At 54.6% G+C, this 20,286-nt stretch overlaps 8 protein-coding genes across 8 annotated transcripts in view; 2 read left to right on the top strand and 6 right to left on the bottom strand.

The window, feature by feature from the left end:
* The window catches only part of CCMA1212_008804 (uncharacterized protein), a gene marked incomplete at both ends in the record, with an annotated part of 2,732 nt that extends 1,108 nt beyond the window's left edge, over positions 1-1,624 (bottom strand). The window contains 4 exons of the mRNA XM_073705916.1: positions 209-455; positions 940-1,056; positions 1,101-1,191; positions 1,271-1,624. Of these exons, the coding sequence (XP_073555543.1) occupies positions 209-455; positions 940-1,056; positions 1,101-1,191; positions 1,271-1,624 (809 nt within the window). The remainder of the gene's footprint in view (positions 1-208; positions 456-939; positions 1,057-1,100; positions 1,192-1,270) is intronic.
* Positions 1,625-4,167: 2,543 nt separating this feature from the next.
* On the bottom strand, positions 4,168-6,786 carry CCMA1212_008803 (Vesicular-fusion protein sec18; the record flags this gene model as incomplete). Its single annotated transcript, XM_073705915.1, has 3 exons — positions 4,168-4,503; positions 4,565-6,431; positions 6,485-6,786. The coding sequence occupies 3 exons, from the start codon at positions 6,784-6,786 to the stop codon at positions 4,168-4,170; spliced, it is 2,505 nt and encodes an 834-aa protein (XP_073555550.1).
* A 419-nt stretch (positions 6,787-7,205) lies between these two features.
* On the top strand, positions 7,206-8,303 carry CCMA1212_008802 (uncharacterized protein; the record flags this gene model as incomplete). The annotated part of the gene is made up of 2 exons (XM_073705914.1): positions 7,206-7,213; positions 7,292-8,303. 2 exons carry the CDS (start codon positions 7,206-7,208, stop codon positions 8,301-8,303), a joined length of 1,020 nt encoding a protein of 339 aa, XP_073555549.1.
* Positions 8,304-8,443: 140 nt separating this feature from the next.
* CCMA1212_008801 (uncharacterized protein) lies at positions 8,444-9,040 on the bottom strand (the record flags this gene model as incomplete). The annotated part of the gene is made up of 1 exon (XM_073705913.1): positions 8,444-9,040. One exon carries the CDS (start codon positions 9,038-9,040, stop codon positions 8,444-8,446), a length of 597 nt encoding a protein of 198 aa, XP_073555548.1.
* Positions 9,041-9,849: 809 nt separating this feature from the next.
* CCMA1212_008800 (uncharacterized protein) lies at positions 9,850-10,446 on the top strand (the record flags this gene model as incomplete). Its single annotated transcript, XM_073705912.1, has 1 exon — positions 9,850-10,446. The coding sequence occupies one exon, from the start codon at positions 9,850-9,852 to the stop codon at positions 10,444-10,446; it is 597 nt and encodes a 198-aa protein (XP_073555547.1).
* Positions 10,447-10,889: 443 nt separating this feature from the next.
* On the bottom strand, positions 10,890-11,320 carry CCMA1212_008799 (uncharacterized protein; the record flags this gene model as incomplete). The annotated part of the gene is made up of 2 exons (XM_073705911.1): positions 10,890-11,042; positions 11,111-11,320. The coding sequence occupies 2 exons, from the start codon at positions 11,318-11,320 to the stop codon at positions 10,890-10,892; spliced, it is 363 nt and encodes a 120-aa protein (XP_073555521.1).
* A 378-nt stretch (positions 11,321-11,698) lies between these two features.
* On the bottom strand, positions 11,699-12,519 carry CCMA1212_008798 (uncharacterized protein; the record flags this gene model as incomplete). The annotated part of the gene is made up of 3 exons (XM_073705910.1): positions 11,699-11,783; positions 11,931-12,083; positions 12,212-12,519. 3 exons carry the CDS (start codon positions 12,517-12,519, stop codon positions 11,699-11,701), a joined length of 546 nt encoding a protein of 181 aa, XP_073555520.1.
* A 5,849-nt stretch (positions 12,520-18,368) lies between these two features.
* The window catches only part of CCMA1212_008797 (CTP-dependent diacylglycerol kinase 1), a gene marked incomplete at both ends in the record, with an annotated part of 2,065 nt that continues 147 nt past the window's right edge, over positions 18,369-20,286 (bottom strand). Inside the window, one exon of the mRNA XM_073705909.1 lies at positions 18,369-19,923. Within this exon, the coding sequence (XP_073555519.1) occupies positions 18,369-19,923 (1,555 nt within the window). The remainder of the gene's footprint in view (positions 19,924-20,286) is intronic.

The following is a 20,286-nucleotide window of genomic DNA, read 5'->3' as shown; positions in this document are numbered from 1 at the left end:
GGGGGGGGGGGGTTAAGGTCTCATGTAGCCTTCGCAGTGAGTGCGATGAGATGTGATGAATGGGAGGGGATGACGCTTGACGGTTGCATTTTGCCAATGCGTTTAGGAAAAGCATCAGGTTTGGTGCTTGTAGCTCGTATGCGGGCTTACACGGCAGTTTGTGCTCGGCTTCGGTAGATGGACGAGACACATGCACATAGGTACTTACTCATATAAAAAGGTGTTGAGTGTGTGAGATGGCAGCATGCAATCTGAAGCTTCAATCATGCCATCCGTTTGCTCAAAATGACGATCCAGGGCAGACGCGGGCTGAGGAGGGGTCCGGTCAAGGGCAAGGCCAGATGTTCCTAGATATGCACGGAGACAGGACCCAAGGGCCGGGGACGCTGATGCCGAATTACGTGTAAGCCGTATTTCGTACTCGCAGGGCACATATTCCGCAACGACTTGAGCATCTATCAACAGATAGGTACTTGCTACGAGACAGGCATGGCATTTGGAGTGAGGGTTGATGCTGTATTACTTGAGGTACTACAGAACTACCTCGTGTTGTACAGTCTGTATGTGTGTATACCTTGCCTGCGTCAATCCTCGTGCCTGCGTCGCTTATGCGCATCGCCAGACGTCAATGCACGTCAGTCATGAGGTTCTGTGTCTCCAGGATCGGCGCTGCCCAGGGCTGTTTGCGACCTGGCTGCGGATTGGGCAGGCGCTGTGTCTCTCCGCACGGCAGATGCCGGTTGCGGGACTCTGATGCCCTGACATGTGAAGTTGTCCATGCACGACAGACGCCATCAACCATTGCCAGTTTACACCTATTAGGCGAACGGTGCGAGTATCTTCAGCGACCCAAATACGGTTCAGCATGTTCAACGCCTTGTGTTCAGCCATCATTAGCGCTCGACGCCATCGACAAGCCACTCCCCCTAGCCCTCGTACCCAAGAAGTGCTGGAAGAAGCCGCTGAACCGTCCACCCGCTAGCAGCGCCAAAGTGGCAGCACCACTTCGTCCCATCCCTCGCTCGTAGCGGCAGCCAGCAGTCGACAGTGAGGTGCCTATACTTTCAATAGCGAGCGCCTCGCGTACAAGCCGCTCGTACCTGAAGCTCGCCAGCCCCCAAGACCCAGCTGGTTGGCTCGCCCTGGCTGATGCGCGGTCCGCCTTCCGCGGGCTGGCTTAGGGCCGACGGACTGGTTTTGCCAAGATGAAAGCGCTCGACAGGCGTGGGCGCTCAGCTGGGCTACGGCACATCGATACAATAGCAGCTACCTGTGCGGCGAGAGGGGTTGGGAAAGTCGATGCCTTGTAGCCGCTCGTACTGCTGTTCTCTAGAGGAACAAGGTGTTCAAGCATAGAACCCAAAGCCGTGGTAGAAGAGATGCTGTCGCTGTCTACATTACGGTTGGAAGGAGAACCAGGGGGGGGGGAGATGAGACGCGTGTTGGCAGTTGGCCCGCAAAAGAGTTCAATCGACGCTCCAAGGAGGGGACAAACAGTGCTTAGCAAGCTCATGAAGGCAGCATGACCATAGACGCTGTAAGCAGAGGTATCGAACTCTACCTCGAGGCATGCCAAATCATCCTCGGGGTGGATTATACTTTGCGCTATGAGTTGAAGTTCCATGACGATCAAAGGAGGGCTTCGACAGCGGGAGCAAGTCTGGCGGTTAGGGCTATGCGACGGGCTGCTCCAACGGTGCCGAAAACAGGGCACTATGTAGATGTAGAAGAGGTGGACGGGACATTTGGGTTCCATACTGTGAGGCCTGTCTGTACAGGTCCTGCTGCTGCTCTATGCCCCTCACACTTCTGAGATGATTCTTTGGCATCACGGCGGCTGACTGTCCGTCGTTGTAATGACCCTTTTGATGATTGCGTGCCTGTAAGCCAGGTACATGTACCGGCGTTCTGTGATGACCACTCACTCCAGAGGTAAGGTAGACGTGCTCGATGATACTCCCTACAGTAATACATACAGAGTAACATGAATGTCTTGCCTCCAACAACAGCAAGAGAAATGCACCCCCCCTTCGTCCCCCCCCGTCCCTCTGCATGCAAAACCCAGTGGAGTCCACGGCACAGTTCCGGCAAACCCGCCCAGGGCCTGTCCATGTTCCCTGAAACCCCAAAAGCCAGCCAATGGATCCTCAGGTCAACTTCCGAGAGCCCACCAACACCAGACTCGTATCAAGCGAAATAAAGAGGCGCCTCGTCTTCAGCCCATTCCTGGTTTTCCTGTTGGAATTTTCCAGGACTTCTTCTGTTGCAAGGGAAAAAAAAAAAAAGTTCCCCGGCACCGAGAGACTGGGTTCGCCTGGGTTTCATCCCCGGCAAAGGCCCAGCCCCTGCGGAATCCGAAACCAATGGGAAATTCGCTTCATGGTTCTTTGTTTGGGGGGGAGGTGGGGGGGAAAGGCATGAGAAGGGGGGCTTCTGTTGCTGTTGTTGGTGTTCTGGATCAATGGCAAAGCGGCTTGTATTCTCTTTCTTTCCTTTTCTTGAACGGGTCAAGAAACGCAGTCCAACCAACGGCCGTCAACTACCTCGTAAAAGCATGCATTCTCCTCCTAAACTACACGATACTACGACAAACCTTCATGCAAAGAACCACCCGCAAGCGCCTCCATCGAAAAACCTTCCCCTCTCCAACATTCAAACGGCAAAAAGGCAAAAATGTCGCTCCATATTCATGCTCACCACTCTATCCTCAAACATTATGCTTTCATGCAAGATGCAAAAAAATCCTCAAAGTTTTATGACCTGTCACATACGCGTAATCGACCCAGGCTCCAACAACAACAACAAGGAACAAAACCTCCCCTCCCCCCCTCCACTCTCCTCTCCCGTGACCTCGACCTCATGTATGACCAGACCCAGACATTCGGGGTCTAATTTGCCGCAAGACGCAAACAACAACATCCTTGTCCCCGAGTCGCCTCTCCTCACCCCGTCTTCCGGTACAGTAGCACTGCTGCTGCATGCCTTTTCTTTTTGTTGCTCGTACTGCGCCGTCATTTAGAATGTCTCACTATTCTTCGTCACATGCCAACCCCGACTCAACTCAACACGCATATCAAATGAACGTCCAGACAACCTCCCACAACCTCTCACGCCATACTCACCAAAACAGATCCCGACTCCCCCACCAAAGCCGCAGCCCATATCCCAGTACCTAATCAACCTCCAGCTTTCCGTTCCCACACCTCATATCGGCAACCCTTCAAAGCCTCTCTCCCCCTCCTCTCCCCCCCAGCACTTCTCCAGCCGCACAGCTCACCAAATGATCCCAACACCACACAAGAACCCTCCAAACCAATGGACACCTGCAAAAAAAGCCACGTCAAAATGCCAAAAACTTTCCCCTTGTCACCAGCGGAACTTCCCATGTCCCAGCATCCACGTGTTTTTCCCCCCTGCCCCCTTCTTAGTCCTCCCGTTCCTCGTAAAGAACACTCGTCTGTCATTTTGATGTCCGTGTCCCTTCCCCGGTCTTTCAAGAACTTCGAGTCGAGAACCGACAAATTTTGATGCAACGTACGACGTACGTACCCAGGGCGAAACGCGTGGCTCCTGGCCAGGCAATGTGTTTCAGTGCCTTGCTTTCTTTTCTTTCCTTTTTCTTTCTTTCTTTCTTCTCTCGCTTCTGGCCTCTCGCCTCTCGCCCCTCGTTTTCTCGCTACCAACGAATGAGAATATTTCCATTTTCAGTCATATCAGTAGTATACAGTAAAATTTGTCACGCAAGACGCAACAAGACTGCCGTAGGTGTATTTGGAAGCACAGGCAAGATACTCTCACAGCAGGTGTGTATGCGGAAACGGGACAATCAATTGCACCGATCAATATAGGCAGACATCCAACGCAGCAATAAGGAGAAGCCAGCCGCAAGAGAACAAGGCAACTTCCGCCTGTCGTGGACTCGAGATAATCTCGGTGTCTCCAACATTAAATGATCTTCTGAATCAATGTACAATGAGTGATTTTTCGACGCTCCGAGGGCCACGCGCCCCTATTCTTTTTCTGGTTTGCACTGTCATTTGCTTCATCAGGTATGTTAAATCTATTCATGTTCCAACATTTGACGAGTAATCCAAGTGTAGTCCTATGAGGGCACCCCCGGATGTCCCTCTCCCAGTTCTATGTAGTAGGTATTATATGCAAAGGCGCCTATAGTTGGACCTCATTCATCTTCTCAACAATGAGGTCCGTCAACGTTTCCACCACGTTGCTGTTAGGGCCTCCCGCTCTAGCTTCAAAGATGCAGTCTAGAATCGACTTGACTCCAACGGCCACCGAATCCCTTCCTGTACGTTCCTGAATCGCGCTGATTGTTTGGTTGATATCTTCTGAGTTGAGGACCCTCGACTCGTGGAGCACAACGGCGAGCTCACGCAGATTTGAAACTGCCGGCACAGCTACCTTTTTGGCAAAGTCTTGCTCAACCTCGAGCATCTTGAGCGTTGAGGCCTTTGATGTAGTGACAAAGATAAGGAGACGATGTCCCTGTGAAGAACAGTTAGCCAAGCGCATTTTTAGTATGCAATAAAGCACAGCTTTCTCTTACCTTGGGAGGCTTGGAGACGATCAAGGTGGTGAGGGCCTCCAGCATGACGTTGGAGAATCGCGGGCCAATCGGGTTCCAGCCAATCAATCGCTCGAAATCGTCGAGGATCAGGACACTGGCAGGTGACTTGTAGGCGTCCGCAAAGGCCTTGTGGACGTAGTCTTTCTTCGCAAATTCGTCTCGGTAGCCCACAAGGTCGGCCGGCGTCACCAGCTTGATGAATGGGAATCCAGACTGCACAGCAATATGCGCCGCCAAGGCCGTCTTTCCAGAAGACTTTGGGCCGTGGAACAGCACAGATGTGCTGAACTTGTTGGGGTCCTCTTTGATCATGCCCACGACACGCATCATCTCCCGAATGGTGGCATCAATGTGAACACCATAGGGGATGATGCCCAGTCGGACGGCGTCTTCCAGTTCGGCCTCAGACACTCCGTAGGCAGGACGGACTTCAGTCAGCGCGTTCATGAAGTCATCCCGGTTAACCCTCATATTCGCCACATCTTGCTTAACCGCAGCCAGCTGTCCTACTTCTGTGTGGCGCGAGAAGGCAAAGGAAGCCGCTGCCTTGACAAGACCGTTGATTTCGGCACCCGAAAAGTTCTTGGTGAGGCCGGCCAGCTCGGCAAGGTCCACGCTAGGGTCCAAGAGACCGTTGGTGCTCATCTTTGATGTGTGAATCTTGAGAATTTCCAGTCGCCCGTCCTCATCGGGGAGGGAGATTTCGAGGTGGACTTCCAGACGACCGGGTCGCAGAAGGGCATCGTCAATCATGTCTTTCCGATTCGTCATTCCGATGAGGAGGATATTGTTGAGTTGGTCGACACCATCCAGCTTGGACAGTAGCTGGTTAACAACGCTGTCGCCGACGCCAGTGCCGCCGCCAGCTCCAGATCCACGCTGCTTGCAGACAGCATCCAGTTCGTCAAAGATGATGATGTGAAGGCTGCTCTCGTCTCCCTTTTCCTTGTACTCTTTTTCAGCATCCGCAAAGAGTTTGCGAATGTTCTCTTCAGATTGGCCGACATACTTGTTCAACACCTCGGGACCGTTGATAACCTTTGGCGGCCTGGCGTTCAACATCTTACCAATTTGCCTTGCAATCAAAGTCTTTCCTGTTCCAGGAGGGCCGTAGAGAAGCATTCCCTTGACGTGCGGAATGCCCATCTTGGCCACCAGCCCAGGAGGGAACACGCGGGATGCGAACGCACGGCGGAAGATTGTCGAGAATTCGTCTCCCAGCCCACCAATACCCATATCCTCAAACTTGAAATCGGGTGCCAGGATGGCGTTGGAGTTGGGCTTCGTAGCCGAGGGCTTGAGGTTGAAGTCTCCTTTGCCGTCGCGGTGAAACAGGATGCGAGTCTGGTTGGTGAGAATACCCCTGGCGTGGGATTCCCTATGTATTTGTTTGCCCCCATCATCCGCCATGGACAGGTCGACCAGCCCAACGGTCTTGACGACAATCATGAGCGGTATGTTCCGCACGTCCATAAGGATCCTCTGGCCAGGAGCGAGAATTTGGTTCTGGAAATTGTTGATGAAGAGCTTGGACAGCTCATCTTCGTCGTAAGGCGTTTCGGTCCTCTTTGTTGGTGAGGCGAAGCCAACTTCTAGATCCAAAGAGCCCAGATACGCCTTGCCGCCAGACGCAAAAGGATCGTAGACCTCTCCGGTGAAGGTGTCTCTCATAGCAACACCACACCATGTACGCTGGGGGTCAGACAAGCTGATGCAGCCTCGGGGAAACCCAGGGACGGGCGTCGCGGTAACGACAAACTCGCCGGGTGGCTGGCCGGCTCGGAGGAGGATGTAGTAGTCTGTGCCGTCGGGGCGAGGAGGGAAGTCTTCGGGCGAAACAGCACACCTGATTGAGCATATTAGAAGGCGTTCTGAAAATGAGGTGCGGACAGCACTCACGTGTTTCCATAGATCAGCCTTGATTGCAGGGTCTTGTCCGCAACCTTTTCAACCTGCAGCTGAACCACTCGCCCGCCACCTCCGGACGGCTTCTCATTGTATCGCTGTCCGCCGCCACCATATCCTTGAGGCGCACCTCCGTATCCGCCCTGTGGTGCGCCGCCGTATCCTCCCTGCTGTGGTGTGCCTCCATAGGACTGGTATGATCTATCGCCGGGAGGGGGCATTCGCGGATTGCCTCCAGGCAGCCCCATGCCGCCGCCGAAGCGGCCCGGGTTACCACCAGGAGGGGCTCTGGACATGGCGGAGGCGAGGTGGTCGATCGAAAGAGGAGGAAATTAATGAGAGCGATTGCGCGGCTCTGTTCGCAGACTTGACTTCAAATTCGGACGTAGAATCGGGGTCTGTGGGCGCAAACTCATTCAAGGACAGACATGGGATGGAAAGAAGAGAAAAGGATGGGGAACGTTGAAACACCAGGCAAGGCAAGGCGAGACGCAGCGGCGAAGAAGCCAAGTTGGAGCTTGGGTGGGCGAGGATGGCCATAGGTGGGGCGCCTGACTGCCTGATGCGGTTTAGCGGTTATGTCATGGCCTCACAGCCCCACGTTCCTGCCTTATCCCTTATCGGCTGCGAGATCTCGAGGATGGAGGCAAGCAGCCGTGATTATCAATCACAAGCTTCGTCTTGTTGAGACGGTTCGTCTATTACACACTTCAACATGCCGCTGTAAGTTTGCTTACTTCGTTTCCCATAATGGTTTTTTTTCTCATATATGACGCATTTCGCTTACATCTCATAACACAGCCATCTACTAGGCAAGAAATCGTGGAATGTCTACAATGCCGACAACATCGCGCGCGTCCGGAGAGACGAAGCGGCCGCAAAGGCTGCGGAGGAGGAGGAAGAGCGGCGCATGCAGGAGGTCGATGCGCAACGACGACTGGCGATCCTGCGCGGCGAAGCACCTCCCCCTATAGAAGACGAGCGGCAAGATGAAAGAGACGAAACTTCCGGAAAGGCGGAGAGCGGCTCCGCTGGTGCGCGAGCGAGGTTCCCCGGTCACGGCAGGAGGAGGAAGCGGCCGGGCGAGGACGATACCGACTTCGAGCTCCGGCTGGCGCAAGAGAGGAACAACGCAACGTACGCACTCATTAAATCGAGTCGCAAACCAACAAGCTCAGCGCCCATTGTCGATCAAGCGGGACACATTGACCTGTTTGGTGACGAACTGGCAAGAGCGCACGCACAGAAGAACGATGAAGCGGAGGCAGAGAAGAAGAAGAAGGAGAGGGAATACGAAGATCAATACACGATGCGATTTTCCAACGCAGCTGGGAAAGACGGAATCAGCAAGCCCTGGTATTCCCAGAGCGACGGGATGGCGCCGGATGCCTCCTCCAAGGACGTCTGGGGGCGTGAGGACCCTAATCGCAAAGCTCGAGACTCTCAGCGAATCATCTCGGACGATCCATTGGCGATGATGAAGAAGGGCGCGTCGCAGATCCGCGAGCTGAAGAAGGAGCGCATGAAGATACAAGCAGAGAGAGATGCGGAACTGAAACAGCTGCGCAAAGAAGAGCATCGCCGCGATAAGCACAGGGGTCGACACAGGGAGAGAGAGGAAAGGGGAGGAAGAGGGGCCTCGGATTCGAGGAGGCGCGATTCAGGAGAGAGGCGTGAGCGTCACGATGATCATCGCGAGAGGAGAAGGCATAAAGAGGAGGAGAGGCGGAGACGGCACGGCGACTCGCGCTCGCGTTCGCGTTCACCGGACCGGCGACGGCATCGGCACCGGCACCGACGTGATGAGAGATGATTGACGGACAGCGCGTTGACAGAACTGTATATATAATATTCCCCAGTATATAGTAACGACTTATGACGACTATGCAAACTCCTCTAGCCTATCCAAACAAGAAAGCAACCTGCAAAGCGCTATCGAACTGCCCCAGGGTATCATTTCTCCGTCCACGGCAGCTTAATCTCCACCGGCTTCATATCCTGCACAACCATGTCCACCAACGCCTTCGCATCCAGCCTCCTCAGCGCCTCCTCAACCTTCCCATACGTCTCCTCACTCAATCCCTCCCTCCGATCACTATAAACATCCAGCCCTTCCTTCGTGAACAACGTCGGCGCAAACCACGTCACAGCCCACCTCTCCGTCTCTCCATCCGCCCTCGTCTCCTCCCCCCAGCCCAGCAGCTCCCAATGGCTCCCCACAAAGAACAGCCAGCCCTTGCCGCGCCAGTCCCAGCCTCCGGGGCTCTGGGTGTCGACGCCGACCACGGATTTCAGGACGCCGGTCTTGTGGGTGGGCTCGTACTCGACGAGGTCGTCGATGCGCGGACGGCCGTCGGGTTTGGGCGGGAGGGGCGCGTAGGTGATGCGGACGTTGCGCGCGTCGCGCCACATTGAGAGGGTTGAGTGCGTGACGGTCCATGTTCGCGAGAGCCAGTCGATGGACGGGGCGGTGATGTCTGATGTGCTGGTTGATGGGGGTGAGTATTTGGATGGGAGTTTGAGGGTTATCGTAGAGGTTGGTTCTGCCATTTTGGATGAAAGGTTACTTGGTATGAGAGACGTGTGTTTGTATATGGATGTTGTGAGTTGTACAGTACAGGGTTCAGTTGAAGGGATGAGTGAGAGTCTTGTCGTCGGTTTTGCCATGATGAAACAACAAGCGTCATCATGCATAGGCGTGTTTATTACCGGGGTTGGCTATCCAGCATCCCAGCAAAACTACATCTTGCTTACGGCCACTGAAGCAGCAAGAAGATTTTACTCCATGCTATCATCGCTATATAATATCGGCTCCTTTTTTCCTCGTCTAGTAAACCTATTGGGACAATGTCTTGAAGCTCTTTGACGCATCTATAAACTTGGGGTGCCGGGTACCTACGAGATAACCACTCTCCTTGGTCACATACCTCTCCAGAGCATTACCTCATCCTCTAGCGTATGTCGACCACGTCTCAAGCTATCCCAGGAGTTCTACAGCACCGTAATAAATTAAGCATGAAAATATACCATCTATAGTACCCGTAAACCGTCTTCATCATCTTCACAATCTGTTCTAGGGTAGTTGGAAGCAACATGCCCCTCGCATCGCACCAATGCACGACCCCACTTTATCAGAGGCTCAAATCCATCCACCACAAAACGCGTGACCCGACTACACCAAACGACCAACTTCTCACCAGCACTTCTCACCCATCACCACAAACAAAATCTTACAACCACCAAACGAGACACCTCCTACCCTCACCTTTCTCAAAGCCTGTCAATACCACAATCCGTCTCTCACCCTTAACAACTGACCCGGGCCTCATATCCAAAGGAACAAAGTTAACAATCAGAAAATGGACACACCCCTCGACGACGAGGCCGCCATGGCCCAAGCAATGGGCTTCTCCTCCTTCGGCGCCCAGCCCCGGCCCCAAAAGCGCAAATACAACCCCCACGCGGACGCAGTCACAAGCTCCGACTCGGCAACCGCCCAGCGCGCCGCAAAACCATCCGCCACGGGATCAAACTCGACGCCGCTTGGCGTCGCCAGCAAGAAGAAGCCTGATCCACCGGCGGCGGCTGCCAACGCTGATGAGATTGACCTGGGTGAACATGAGGGTCAAGGATCGGACGAAGATGCCAATGCAGTCAATGGAGATGGTTTGCAAGACACAGCTGCGGTTTCGGAAAAGCTGAACCAGTCGTTACCACCGGCGTTAGTGCGCCCTCCAGGGCTCCCAAACCGTCCACCTCCTGGAATCAGTGCGACAGGCTCGTCTGGAGGCCATCATCGAGCCAACCACAGGAAAGAGGATGACGACTCCTGGAGCGAAGGCTACTACGATCCCCAATCAAACGAGAACCCTTGGCGGCGATTGGAGGAATTGAAGGGCTTGCAACCCCTTGGCACATGGCTGGCTCCCGGCCATCGAGCGAGTGCTCGAAGTTGAGAGGCCGTCCTTTCATCAAGAAATTCTGGTATCATTCCCTACATCAACCGGTGTTGACCCATTGAGTTTCTGCGGGATGCCTTAAGACGTCTTATTTCTGTCTATCTACGGCCCGTCAAGCTCACTGGATGCATTCTTTGCTGGACTCGAAGCTGGGTTGTTGAATATCTGTTACGAACGTCATCACGTGATGTCACCCACTCAGAAACAGAAGCTGTCAACTACTGGAACTGAACACATCCTCCAATGGCAAGATGACGATACGCCCTCTGGGTCTGACTTGGTCAGTGATGGCTTCAAGGCCTACGGTGGAGCGGCCTCAACGCTACCCTCTACAGCTACGGCCCGGCGTGCACGGGCACATGGTCTCTCGCACATCGGGAACCAGGCTTCAAGGCACCCTTCACCACGCTATGATACCGGGGTACCGGATATTGTTATTGCTACAGAAGCTTACAGACATCCTCATCATCTTGCAATAGACTCCAGGGTGCCCCCAAAAACGCCAATGTCGCCAAATAGAGTAGTACCTCCATGCCTTCAGTTCCCGCCGATACCCAATGCAGCGATATTCCACCTCCAATAGGAAAGGCGCCTTGACACACATCTCATCTTGTCTGCCTCTACTCACTCGCTCGCTCGCTCCCCGTCATCGCACACACACACACACACCCCGGGAATCCGAGGTGGAGAAGAGGGCCCTCGTGGCCCCGTGGGTGCTCAGGACCCTGCAGCCCTGGTGGTTCGCACGGGACGGCCATTTTGAACCCCGGTCCTCCTGCAGGCTCCCCGAGAGGAGTGTACCTCTCGGCCCTGCTTCCCGATTGCCATAAGCCATCCAATCATGAGTCATTATTGTCGTAAGTTTTCTCATTTCCCACCCCCCACACCGTCACAGCGCCAAAACGGGGCTTGTGGCGGGTAGAACCGCCCGGCCGTAGGGCTGGTAAAGCAGCAAGAAGATCTGGCATCCAACCCTGCAAGATTGCCGCGCGGTTCGCGCCAATTCCGACGTCAATCCATGCTAGTTGGATCGAGCGCCTCCCCGGTCAAACCGCCCTTGAGTGATGCCAAAGGGACAAGAATACCGCAAACTTTTTTTTGGTAGTGGTTAGAGCCGTTGGTATAAAGAATGATGGAAAATCGCTTTTGTGAAAACTCCGGAAGAGAAAAGAGCAGCTCTGATGAAAACCGACAAAGGTAAAAGAATTGGGTGCAAAAAACGATCGTCTTGTCTCCCTCGCTCGGCGCTTTAGTTGTACTCGGGGGAGGGAAAGCGCTGGCGAGCCTTTGCATGCTCCTTGGGGTGCTTCCGCGCGGCTTTCGCATTGAGAGATCTATAGACAGCCCGAATTAGCTTCCAATTTCGATTTTTTTTTGCAAAAAAAAGTAGCACAGTCTGTTCTCGTCTGAACTGTGCTTGCTCCGCCCTTTTAAAGCGGAGAAACTTTAGACTGTGTAAGAAAGGGGGGGCGATAACTCACGAGACTTTCTTCTGAGTCCACTCCAGATCGTTGCGGACCTCCCGCGCGTCCCGCATGCCCTCCGAGAACCGTTCACGCGTCCGCGCAAGACGGGCCTGGGCTTGCTTCTGGAGCTCCAGCAGTTCGCGGTGCTTGGCGTTGAGTTTACCAGAACTGTGCAGAGATAGATATTAGCTCAAATCGGCGTCAAACTGCTTCAGAGAAGGGGGGCAACCCAGGGCTCGAAGTCGTTCTCCTTGACTCGAGCACGCCCGAGGCAGCAGTTGGATCAAAAAACTTACGTCTGTGCTTGGACGGCCATGCTCCGATCCAGCGGAATGGGGTCGAACGAGTTAGAGAAGCGTTCTTGCATGTACTCCTGGAAGTCGACGCCGCTAGCCGAGCCGGTGCTTTCGTAGTCGCCGCTAGAGCTGCCAATGTAACCGGCAGAGGTGGCGGAATAGCCAGAGGGCACACCGGAGGCGGAGCTCATGGTGTCGTCGCATTCTGGCGGAGAGGACGAGTACTGGCTGAAGGCGGGGTGCTGGGTGCCCTTGGAGGGAACGGCCATGGGCATGGTGTAGGCAGCAGCTTGGAATGGGGCAGACATGGTGGTTTGGTGGCCAATTGATGACGTTTGACTGGGCTTGAGGTGAGAGAGGAGGTGAGGAAGGATGTGTGGTGTATGTTTGATGATGGGACTGGACAAGTGAACAAGTTGTGGTAGGCTGGAGAAGAGTGAGAGTCTGGAGTGTCTTGTGCCGAACAAGAGGAGACTTTGAGAAATTGGAGAGGTAGTTGAAGATTGCTGGAGAAGAGTGATACGGAAGGAAGAAGAAAGAATCGTTCCAACTCCAACAAAACACCTCCTTTTATACTTTTTTCCAGGACCCTCCCCGGTCATCCATTGACCTACCTTGCTCAAAGGGATAAGAGACCATGCCTTCATTCGCCGAAGGCCGGCCATCATCAACCCCGCCTGTGGTGAATAGCAGGCAAACATGAAAGCGATGGCGCTATCACCGTAGAGGAGAATGGACGAGACACTCGTGGAGACTTGCATGGTGAGTAGCTAGCAAGGGGGGCGGAGGCAGTGATCGTGGACGTTGTGGATCAGAATCCTCATGTCGACAACGGCCGAGCTTTTTCACCCATCCGGGAGTTGCCATTGAGCACTTTGAACCAACCAGAACAAGGAATTGAGAGGTAAAGGAGGGAGGAAAAGGGTAGGGGGTGGGAATAGCATCAACCGCCAAGTTGGACAAGGCAAAGAAAAACATGAGGTGCGGTGGTGCAATGAGAGCCGACCTGGAATGGGATTGAGAACCGCTTTGAACTCTCAGACATGCATCCGAGAACATTGACCTCTCTACCCGCATATGCCGGGGGGGGGGGGGGCCAAAGCTGCAAAGACCCCGATCAGTGGAGCCGGTTCCCATTGTTAGATTAGACGCGGTGTGTATAAGTGGGAAAAGGCACACACATGCATTCCCAGCTCCAAGGCCGGTAAAGGTGGAAGGGGCAGGGATGGGCGTGGGATGCAGTATGACGGACTCTCGGACCTGAGCAAGGGGAGCTTGGGTATTCACTGACGGTGGCAGCATCCTGTAGATTTGGCGGATGAAGGCCCCCAAGCCGGGGAAGACGAGGCATGGAAAGGGTGGCTGCGACTAGCCATTGGAACCAACAGCAGAGAAAGGCTGAAATGGATGGAGACGGAACACACAAGCCTTGACAAAGGCAGCACCTGCTATGACATGGGAATGCTGGACTCCAGAACAGAGCAAGTGGAGATGTTGGTGCAGATTCAGGACACGCCCTGCCGTGAGCCACGGACAGCCGATGGCAGCGGAAAAAGAGACGTATGAAAAGAGAGGCGAACAACAGAGAGGAGTAGGGGGTGTGTGTCCGTTGTCCCAATCCCGAGCCAGCAAGTCTGACGACACGGCTCTGGAGCTACATTAGCTGGGACCAAGTATCTGGCGGGCCGGAGCAGGAACAGAGACAAAGAGAGAGAGAGAGAGAGAGAGAGAAAACGAATCAAAAAACGTCCCACAAGCGCGATGACGCTAGTAGTTGGACGCGAAAAAGGCGTGCCAAAAGCAGCACCGGATTTGCTTCTGCGTCTTTCTTGTTCTGCTCGTTCCCCCCCCTGCGCAGGCCTAAAATCTCATGGTTGGCTGCCTTTGACGACGCCACGAGGGTTAAAGGAAAAGGGACCCATCCGGCGCAATTCGCTGGCACTGGTTCGAAGTGGACGGTCCAAAAGGGCGACAGGTAGAAGCGGGTTAGGCAGGAGTGCAGGCAGATCTTTCTGGCGCTTGGAAGGGGGAGGGAAAAAGAGGGTGAGTGTGAGGTGGTGGTGATGCGTTGTCAAGATGTCCGCCAGAGCATGTTCCGAAAGCGCCAAAGATTCGATCTGGATGAGGTATGTACAATGTACTTTTTTTTTTCTGCAGTTGATTCCTTGAGGCGACAAGGCGGCAATTGTATGGGGGGCGGGGGGTGTGAGCAGCAGACGGTTCGGACGTGCGTGGAGTAAATGAACCTGCTTTGTCTTGACTTTTAACAACGGTGAAATGGCACGGAATCGACGACACATCAGGTATGTACATTATTGCAGCGAGCTGAGTCGATTTCACGCGGAATTAGGACATGAGCCTCTTGCTACTTGACCTTGCCGCACTCTGCATCGAGCGCCGTTTGTCTGCGTTTCTGCCGGCTGCTGGCAAATACGACCTGCAGCTTGCGACGGCATACCGTGCTTGCCCGTGCCTCGCCCGTGCCTCGCCTTGCCCGGTGTCATGTAGGTTAGTAGGCATGCAGGTGCAAGTACAGCAGACGGGAGTAGTACATGCATCATGATACGGAGAAAATCCAGCATCAGCATCATTCTCGATGCTCGTGATTCTTCCGGGTGCAGCAGATCGGAGCGACATCTGCACACCGCCGAGTAACTGCTACCTCCTCAGTAGTCCTCCGCAGCGCCTGATAGTGAGACAAGACTGTAGACTCATTCGCTTTCTTCTAAGAGTCCATGACTTAGTACCTAGCATCATCTTTGTGTTACACTCAGGCTTTCTTCGGACCCCACCGCCCGGCTCCAGCATCTTCGTCAAGGCAGCCTGCGTGCCATTCTCTCATTGGAGGTAAATGGCCAAGTCGTGAAGCCGCGGATGAAGCCAATTCGCTCAAACTTGGGGGCCAAGCTAGCAACAATTGGTTGGAAACCCCAAATGAACCAGCAAGAACACATTTAGAAGAGGATACTCGAGGAGAAGAGAGGGCGTTCGTGGGCGTGGAAGTCGGTGCAAAAGGACCGTCTCAACCGCTTTCCGCCCCTCCCCCGCCATGGGCAGAACCAGCCAGTTCATGTTTCGTCGTATCAGAGAGGAAGCCGGCGAGGATCGAACACGTCAGCCGCAGGAAAGGCCTCGCCACAGCCAACGGGCGAATTATCGTGACCCTAACCAGCGGCAAAGGCATGGATTGTCGGTACAGTACTGACTTCAAGCATATGTACATTCATGTAGGTATGTATGTATGTATGCACACATGCATCAGCGCCCTGGACGGCAGCGGTGGAGACGCCCACCACGATGAGTTCGTTGTCCTTCTTTTTTTTCGGTGTGTGCAGGGCGTCCTGCAAGCTCGTAGGGCCGTGCTGCAGCTCCAACGCATCAGGCAAGCAAGCCCATCCTACAGTAGTGTCCATCCGCGGAGGGCGGCCAGGAGCCCAATAGAAGCAGCCCAAGGATAACCCGCAAGAACAGGCTGTTCCTGCGAGCATCACCACTTCTTCCCTCTCTCGGCTCGACGCAGCGTGGCCCCCGGCCGGCCCTGGATGGCCCCTGCAGCGCCGCTTGGGGCAGGAATCACGCTCTGCCATGCTGCCGTAGGCACACATGTTGCACATGCAGCAGGTCCTTACCTACCTGATGCTATCGAAGACGAGCTTGTGCCGGGTTCTGTATGGATGTCTGTCTGTAGGTACCATGGGACAGACTCTCAGCTTGAGCATGTATGGCCGTTGATGGCGTCCATATACCTCGAGCCATCGGACGTCCGGTGGATTCTGCAAGAGAATTTGCTTCTTTCGGAGCTCTACGGAGTACACGCATGCCACCAGAGGGGCCTCGAATCTGGAACATGGTGCCCGGGTGAGACAGGGAGGCAGTTATGCGTGACACCGAAAGCACGCCCAGCACGTGTGACTTTTGCAACAGCTCCCTCAAGGACGACTGACGTTTGTGCTTCTTGTTGGTTACACCGGGAGAAGCCGTATGTGGACTTGTAGATTACATACCATGCAGGTTGTTCCTTGACCGCCGGCTTGGTGATGTTGCGCCGGAGACTATTACTACTGCTCGATGGCTGGCCGGCTGCCTCTTATTAAGCTTGATCGAGCCAAGGTAGCAGAATTGCTCAGTACCTACCTGTGGCTGGGTACCTAGGTATGGAAATCCCCTTCCCGCTAACGCCATGTTATGCATGGATGTGGCTTCTTGGACCATCATGGGATGGCGTGTAGGTTCTGCCATGACTTGAGCTTAGAACGGCTTCGTCGGCCGACTGGGCTATAGAGCGGCGATAGGCTGTCATGAACGAAGCTACTTACAAGCCAGTGTGAGAAAGACACACCACAACTGAGACGCAATCCTTCAAAAAGCATTGGAGCCAAGTTGTCAAGAGTTTGTGTGTTTGAACAGACACGCATCACAGACAGGCCACATTTGCAGTACATACAAGTAAGAAACAATGAACATGAGATGGAGTCGCGGAAAAAGAAGAAACCAAGAAGCAAGCCGAAACGGGAAAAATCGAGGTGCATCTCCACAGGCCTGCTACTAAGTATGTACAGGACATGACCTCGCACCCCTCCCACACGCCCCCTCCTCTAGCATCCAGAATGCCTCTTCCCGAAAGCTTGGGAAGAAGGTATGAGTTGTCAATGGGCAGGGGGAGGGGCAGAATTCGACCAGGGGTTGAAGAGCACAGATGGTACGGCATGGCGATGCGAACGGACATGGGATCTGACTGGGAGCTCGTGGTTGAAGAACAGTATGATAACAGAGAGTTAGGGTCACCAGAGGAAGTGGCAGACAAGTTGGACAAAAGGACATTGAAAGATTGTAGATTATCATTCTTGTAATCATTCTGCTGGAAAGAAGAACACAAGAGACAAGCTCAAGGGGAAAAACACCTTCAATGCCAGCGTTGCAATATGCCCCTCCTCCATGCCGCAAAAGAAAGAACAACACATCACCACCTCATCCCAGGGATCTGATCCCAAGGAAATTCCAAACCGATTCGGGGCTAAAAAAGTTGGTAGAATGAAATGGCACGATAGCCCTTACCAGGTTCCATCCAATACATTTCCAGAGGCTTCAAAATCAATGCTGAGGAGGGGAAAGAAGAAGAACCTGCGCGTATCATGACATTGATTTCGAAAAAGAAATCAACGCACCACACAAGATCCCATTGCTGTGTTGTGCACGCTGAGGTGGCAGCTACCCCCACCGCTCTATCATCTAGCCCACCAACTTCTTTTTTTCTCTACAGGGAAACGACAGGGCCTTTTATACCGGAATTCATGATTGTTTTCCTTCTCTTCAAGGACTCCTTCTCATACGCCTTTCCTTTTTAATCAACTCGTCTAGAACAGGCATTGGCAAGAATAAATTCAGAAAGAGAACCAGACGGAAGCAACTTCACCAAAGAAAATGCTGCGCTCATCTCTAGTCCCTGGCGACAACATCCAACAACGTCCGACAAATGACAATCCCCGTGTACCAGGAATCCTGCCTCTTGGGACGTGCTCGTGGCACCCTCTTCATCAATGGGCATCAGTGCGTCCTGCTGTACGAAGTTCCGTCTGCGCGACATCGCCACGGCATATGCCTATGCCGCCGCCACACACCTCGTGTTCCCCGACAGTTTTATCATGCTTTTCTCACCAACATCATCGACATCAACCGACAGCGCTATAGTCATGATCAGCATCATCCCTTATCGTAGACGCGGCTTGCTGCATGAATACGCAGAGGTGGCGTACCAAAGACCAGCGGTCAGATAGTTCCCCCAGTCGGGGCAAGAGATAATGCCTTGATGCACATTATGCCGTGATAAAAAAAAGTGCATGATGCACAACCATGAGATCTGGAATATGTCATATTAGATGTCTATCTAGGTTCCTAGGACTATATCTAACTTGCACCTCCTGGGTGAAACTACCTAGCACATATGAAATTGGTGATCCATTGCATGGCCAGAACAGCCCGTCAAGATATCATGAAAAACCAACAAAACCCCAAGCTTCGTGATATAAAACGTACATGTGAAGAAAAAAAGAAAAGGAGAAGGAGAGAGTGTGTGAGGAGATCGCATTATACAGAGCGAAGAAGATGTCACAGACATGAATGTCATCACCAAACACGACATTCTATACCCGGCATGTGGCTAGCCAAACAGCTTCAGGAAGCCCCAGATACCGATTCCACTAAGCACCGGAATCGTCAAGTTGTCGTCCCATCCAAACACGTCGGCCACCTCGCTAGCAGAGGCCACAAATCCGGACCAGACGCTCATGACGCCAAGGGCCACCGAGCCGGACACGGATGCCATGCTCTCCGGGATGCCGACGGCATCAATCAATGCGCGCGGCAGCGAGAGAGTGCCCGTGAACATGAAGGTTTCGTCGCCGGGCTTGGGTCCCAGGGTCGGGACCAGCCACCCATACCAGAGATAGGAGGTGGCCACGCCGACGACAAAGGCGGCGAGCGATCCAGCCAGGGACTTGCCGCGGCGCAGCCTCGGGGTGTATCTTCCCCAGAGGCGGCCGAATGTGCTGGCGGCCGTGTCGCACCAGCTGAGGAGCAGGACGCTAATGACGCCAACGTCCTTGGGGAAGAAGTAGAGCGTGATCCAGGCGCCGAGGAGGTAGAAGATGACGCCGTTCCAGCCCGAGTACTCGCTCTCCCTCATGAGGGCGCCGAGCACCTTGACGTAGAGCCGGTTGAAGGAGGCGTATCGGTGCCGCAGCCAGTCGACCGTCGTGATGGGCACCAGCGCGCCCATGAGATACGGCGGCACCGCGCTGGTCTGGGTGCCCGAGCTGTAGAGCCAGACGACGAAGAAGCCGATGGACACGTGCAGCGCCTTGCGGGGGACCTCGTGCTTGTGCACAAACGTCCGCCAGTGCCTGTGGATGGGGATGAGGCCCAGGGGACTGGGGCTGCGGCTGAAGTCGCGCCAGCTCCATCCTGCGGACGCGGGCTGGGGAGGCGCCAGATGGCCGTTGGTCGTGGCCAGCCGCGTGGCCATTGCCGTCGCCGTCGTCGTGGCCGCCGCCATGTCAATGCCGTTCTCGTCTGTCTTGGGCGCTGCCTTGGCCGTCTTGGTCATGCGAGGCGCGCGCGTCTCGAGGGGCGAGCGGCTCCTTGTACGGGATCTTCGGGGGCCAGAGCTGCTGCTCTCCTCGTCGCTGACCTCGTCCACCGCCTGCTGCGCCGGGGCCTTTCTTCGACTCCGGGTCATGGGGCCCACGTACTCCTGCGCGTCTCGTTCTGACGGCGTCGGGCTGGGCGAGATGATGCGAGGCGTCTGCGGCACGCGAGCCGACTGGCGACGGAGCGACATGGTGAGGTTCGCTGGCGGGAGCGCAGGGCAGTTGACGGCGCCGACGACGAGCCGCCGCAGCGAGTCAAAGCCCGAGGGCCACAGAGGCTGGTGATGGTCCCGGCGCGAGAGGCGCGGCGCGGCGGCGCTGCTGCTGCTGCTGCTTCGACTGCTTCGGCTGGTGCTTCTGCTACTGCTGCTGATGCTGCCGTTTCTGCTTCTGCTTCCGCTTCTGCCGGTGCCGCTGAAGCCGTGAGCTGGCGCGCTGAAGAGCTCAAACAGACGGAGGCCGCTGCTGTGCGATGACGAGGTGCTGACAGGGGACAGATTGCCGGGGCGACTTGGAACCTCCAGGATGGACGACGGTTTAGCAGCGATGCGGTAGAGGCTGGACCCTCTGCCACATTACCAGCGCCTGTAGTAATACAGTGACAGGAGTGAATGGCGCTCAGAAGGAGGACAAGTGAAGGAAAGGCGGGAAAGGCTAAAGGGCGCGAAACAGTTTTATATATCAGCTGTCGTTATCGGCGGGAAACAAGGCGGATTCATCCGTTTCGTTTACGCAGCAGTACCGGGGTTTGATGGCTTTTCGTTAATTAGGTATGTTCTGTCCATGGCGAAGTTTTTTCTGCTGCAAGCCTCAGCAGAAACAAGCCACAACACCCAGAGAGTCACCCAGGCTGTGTCGTGTGTGCGGTTTCTCTGGCTGTGGCTGCCCTAATTGGCTAGCAGTCCGGGGGGGGGGGGGGGCCGGAGGGGG

The sequence above is a fragment of the Trichoderma ghanense genome, assembly GCF_004382785.1.
Source record: "Trichoderma ghanense strain CCMA-1212 chromosome Unknown scaffold_13, whole genome shotgun sequence".
NCBI lineage: Eukaryota > Fungi > Ascomycota > Sordariomycetes > Hypocreales > Hypocreaceae > Trichoderma > Trichoderma ghanense.
This window is presented reverse-complemented; position numbering and strand designations above follow the sequence as displayed.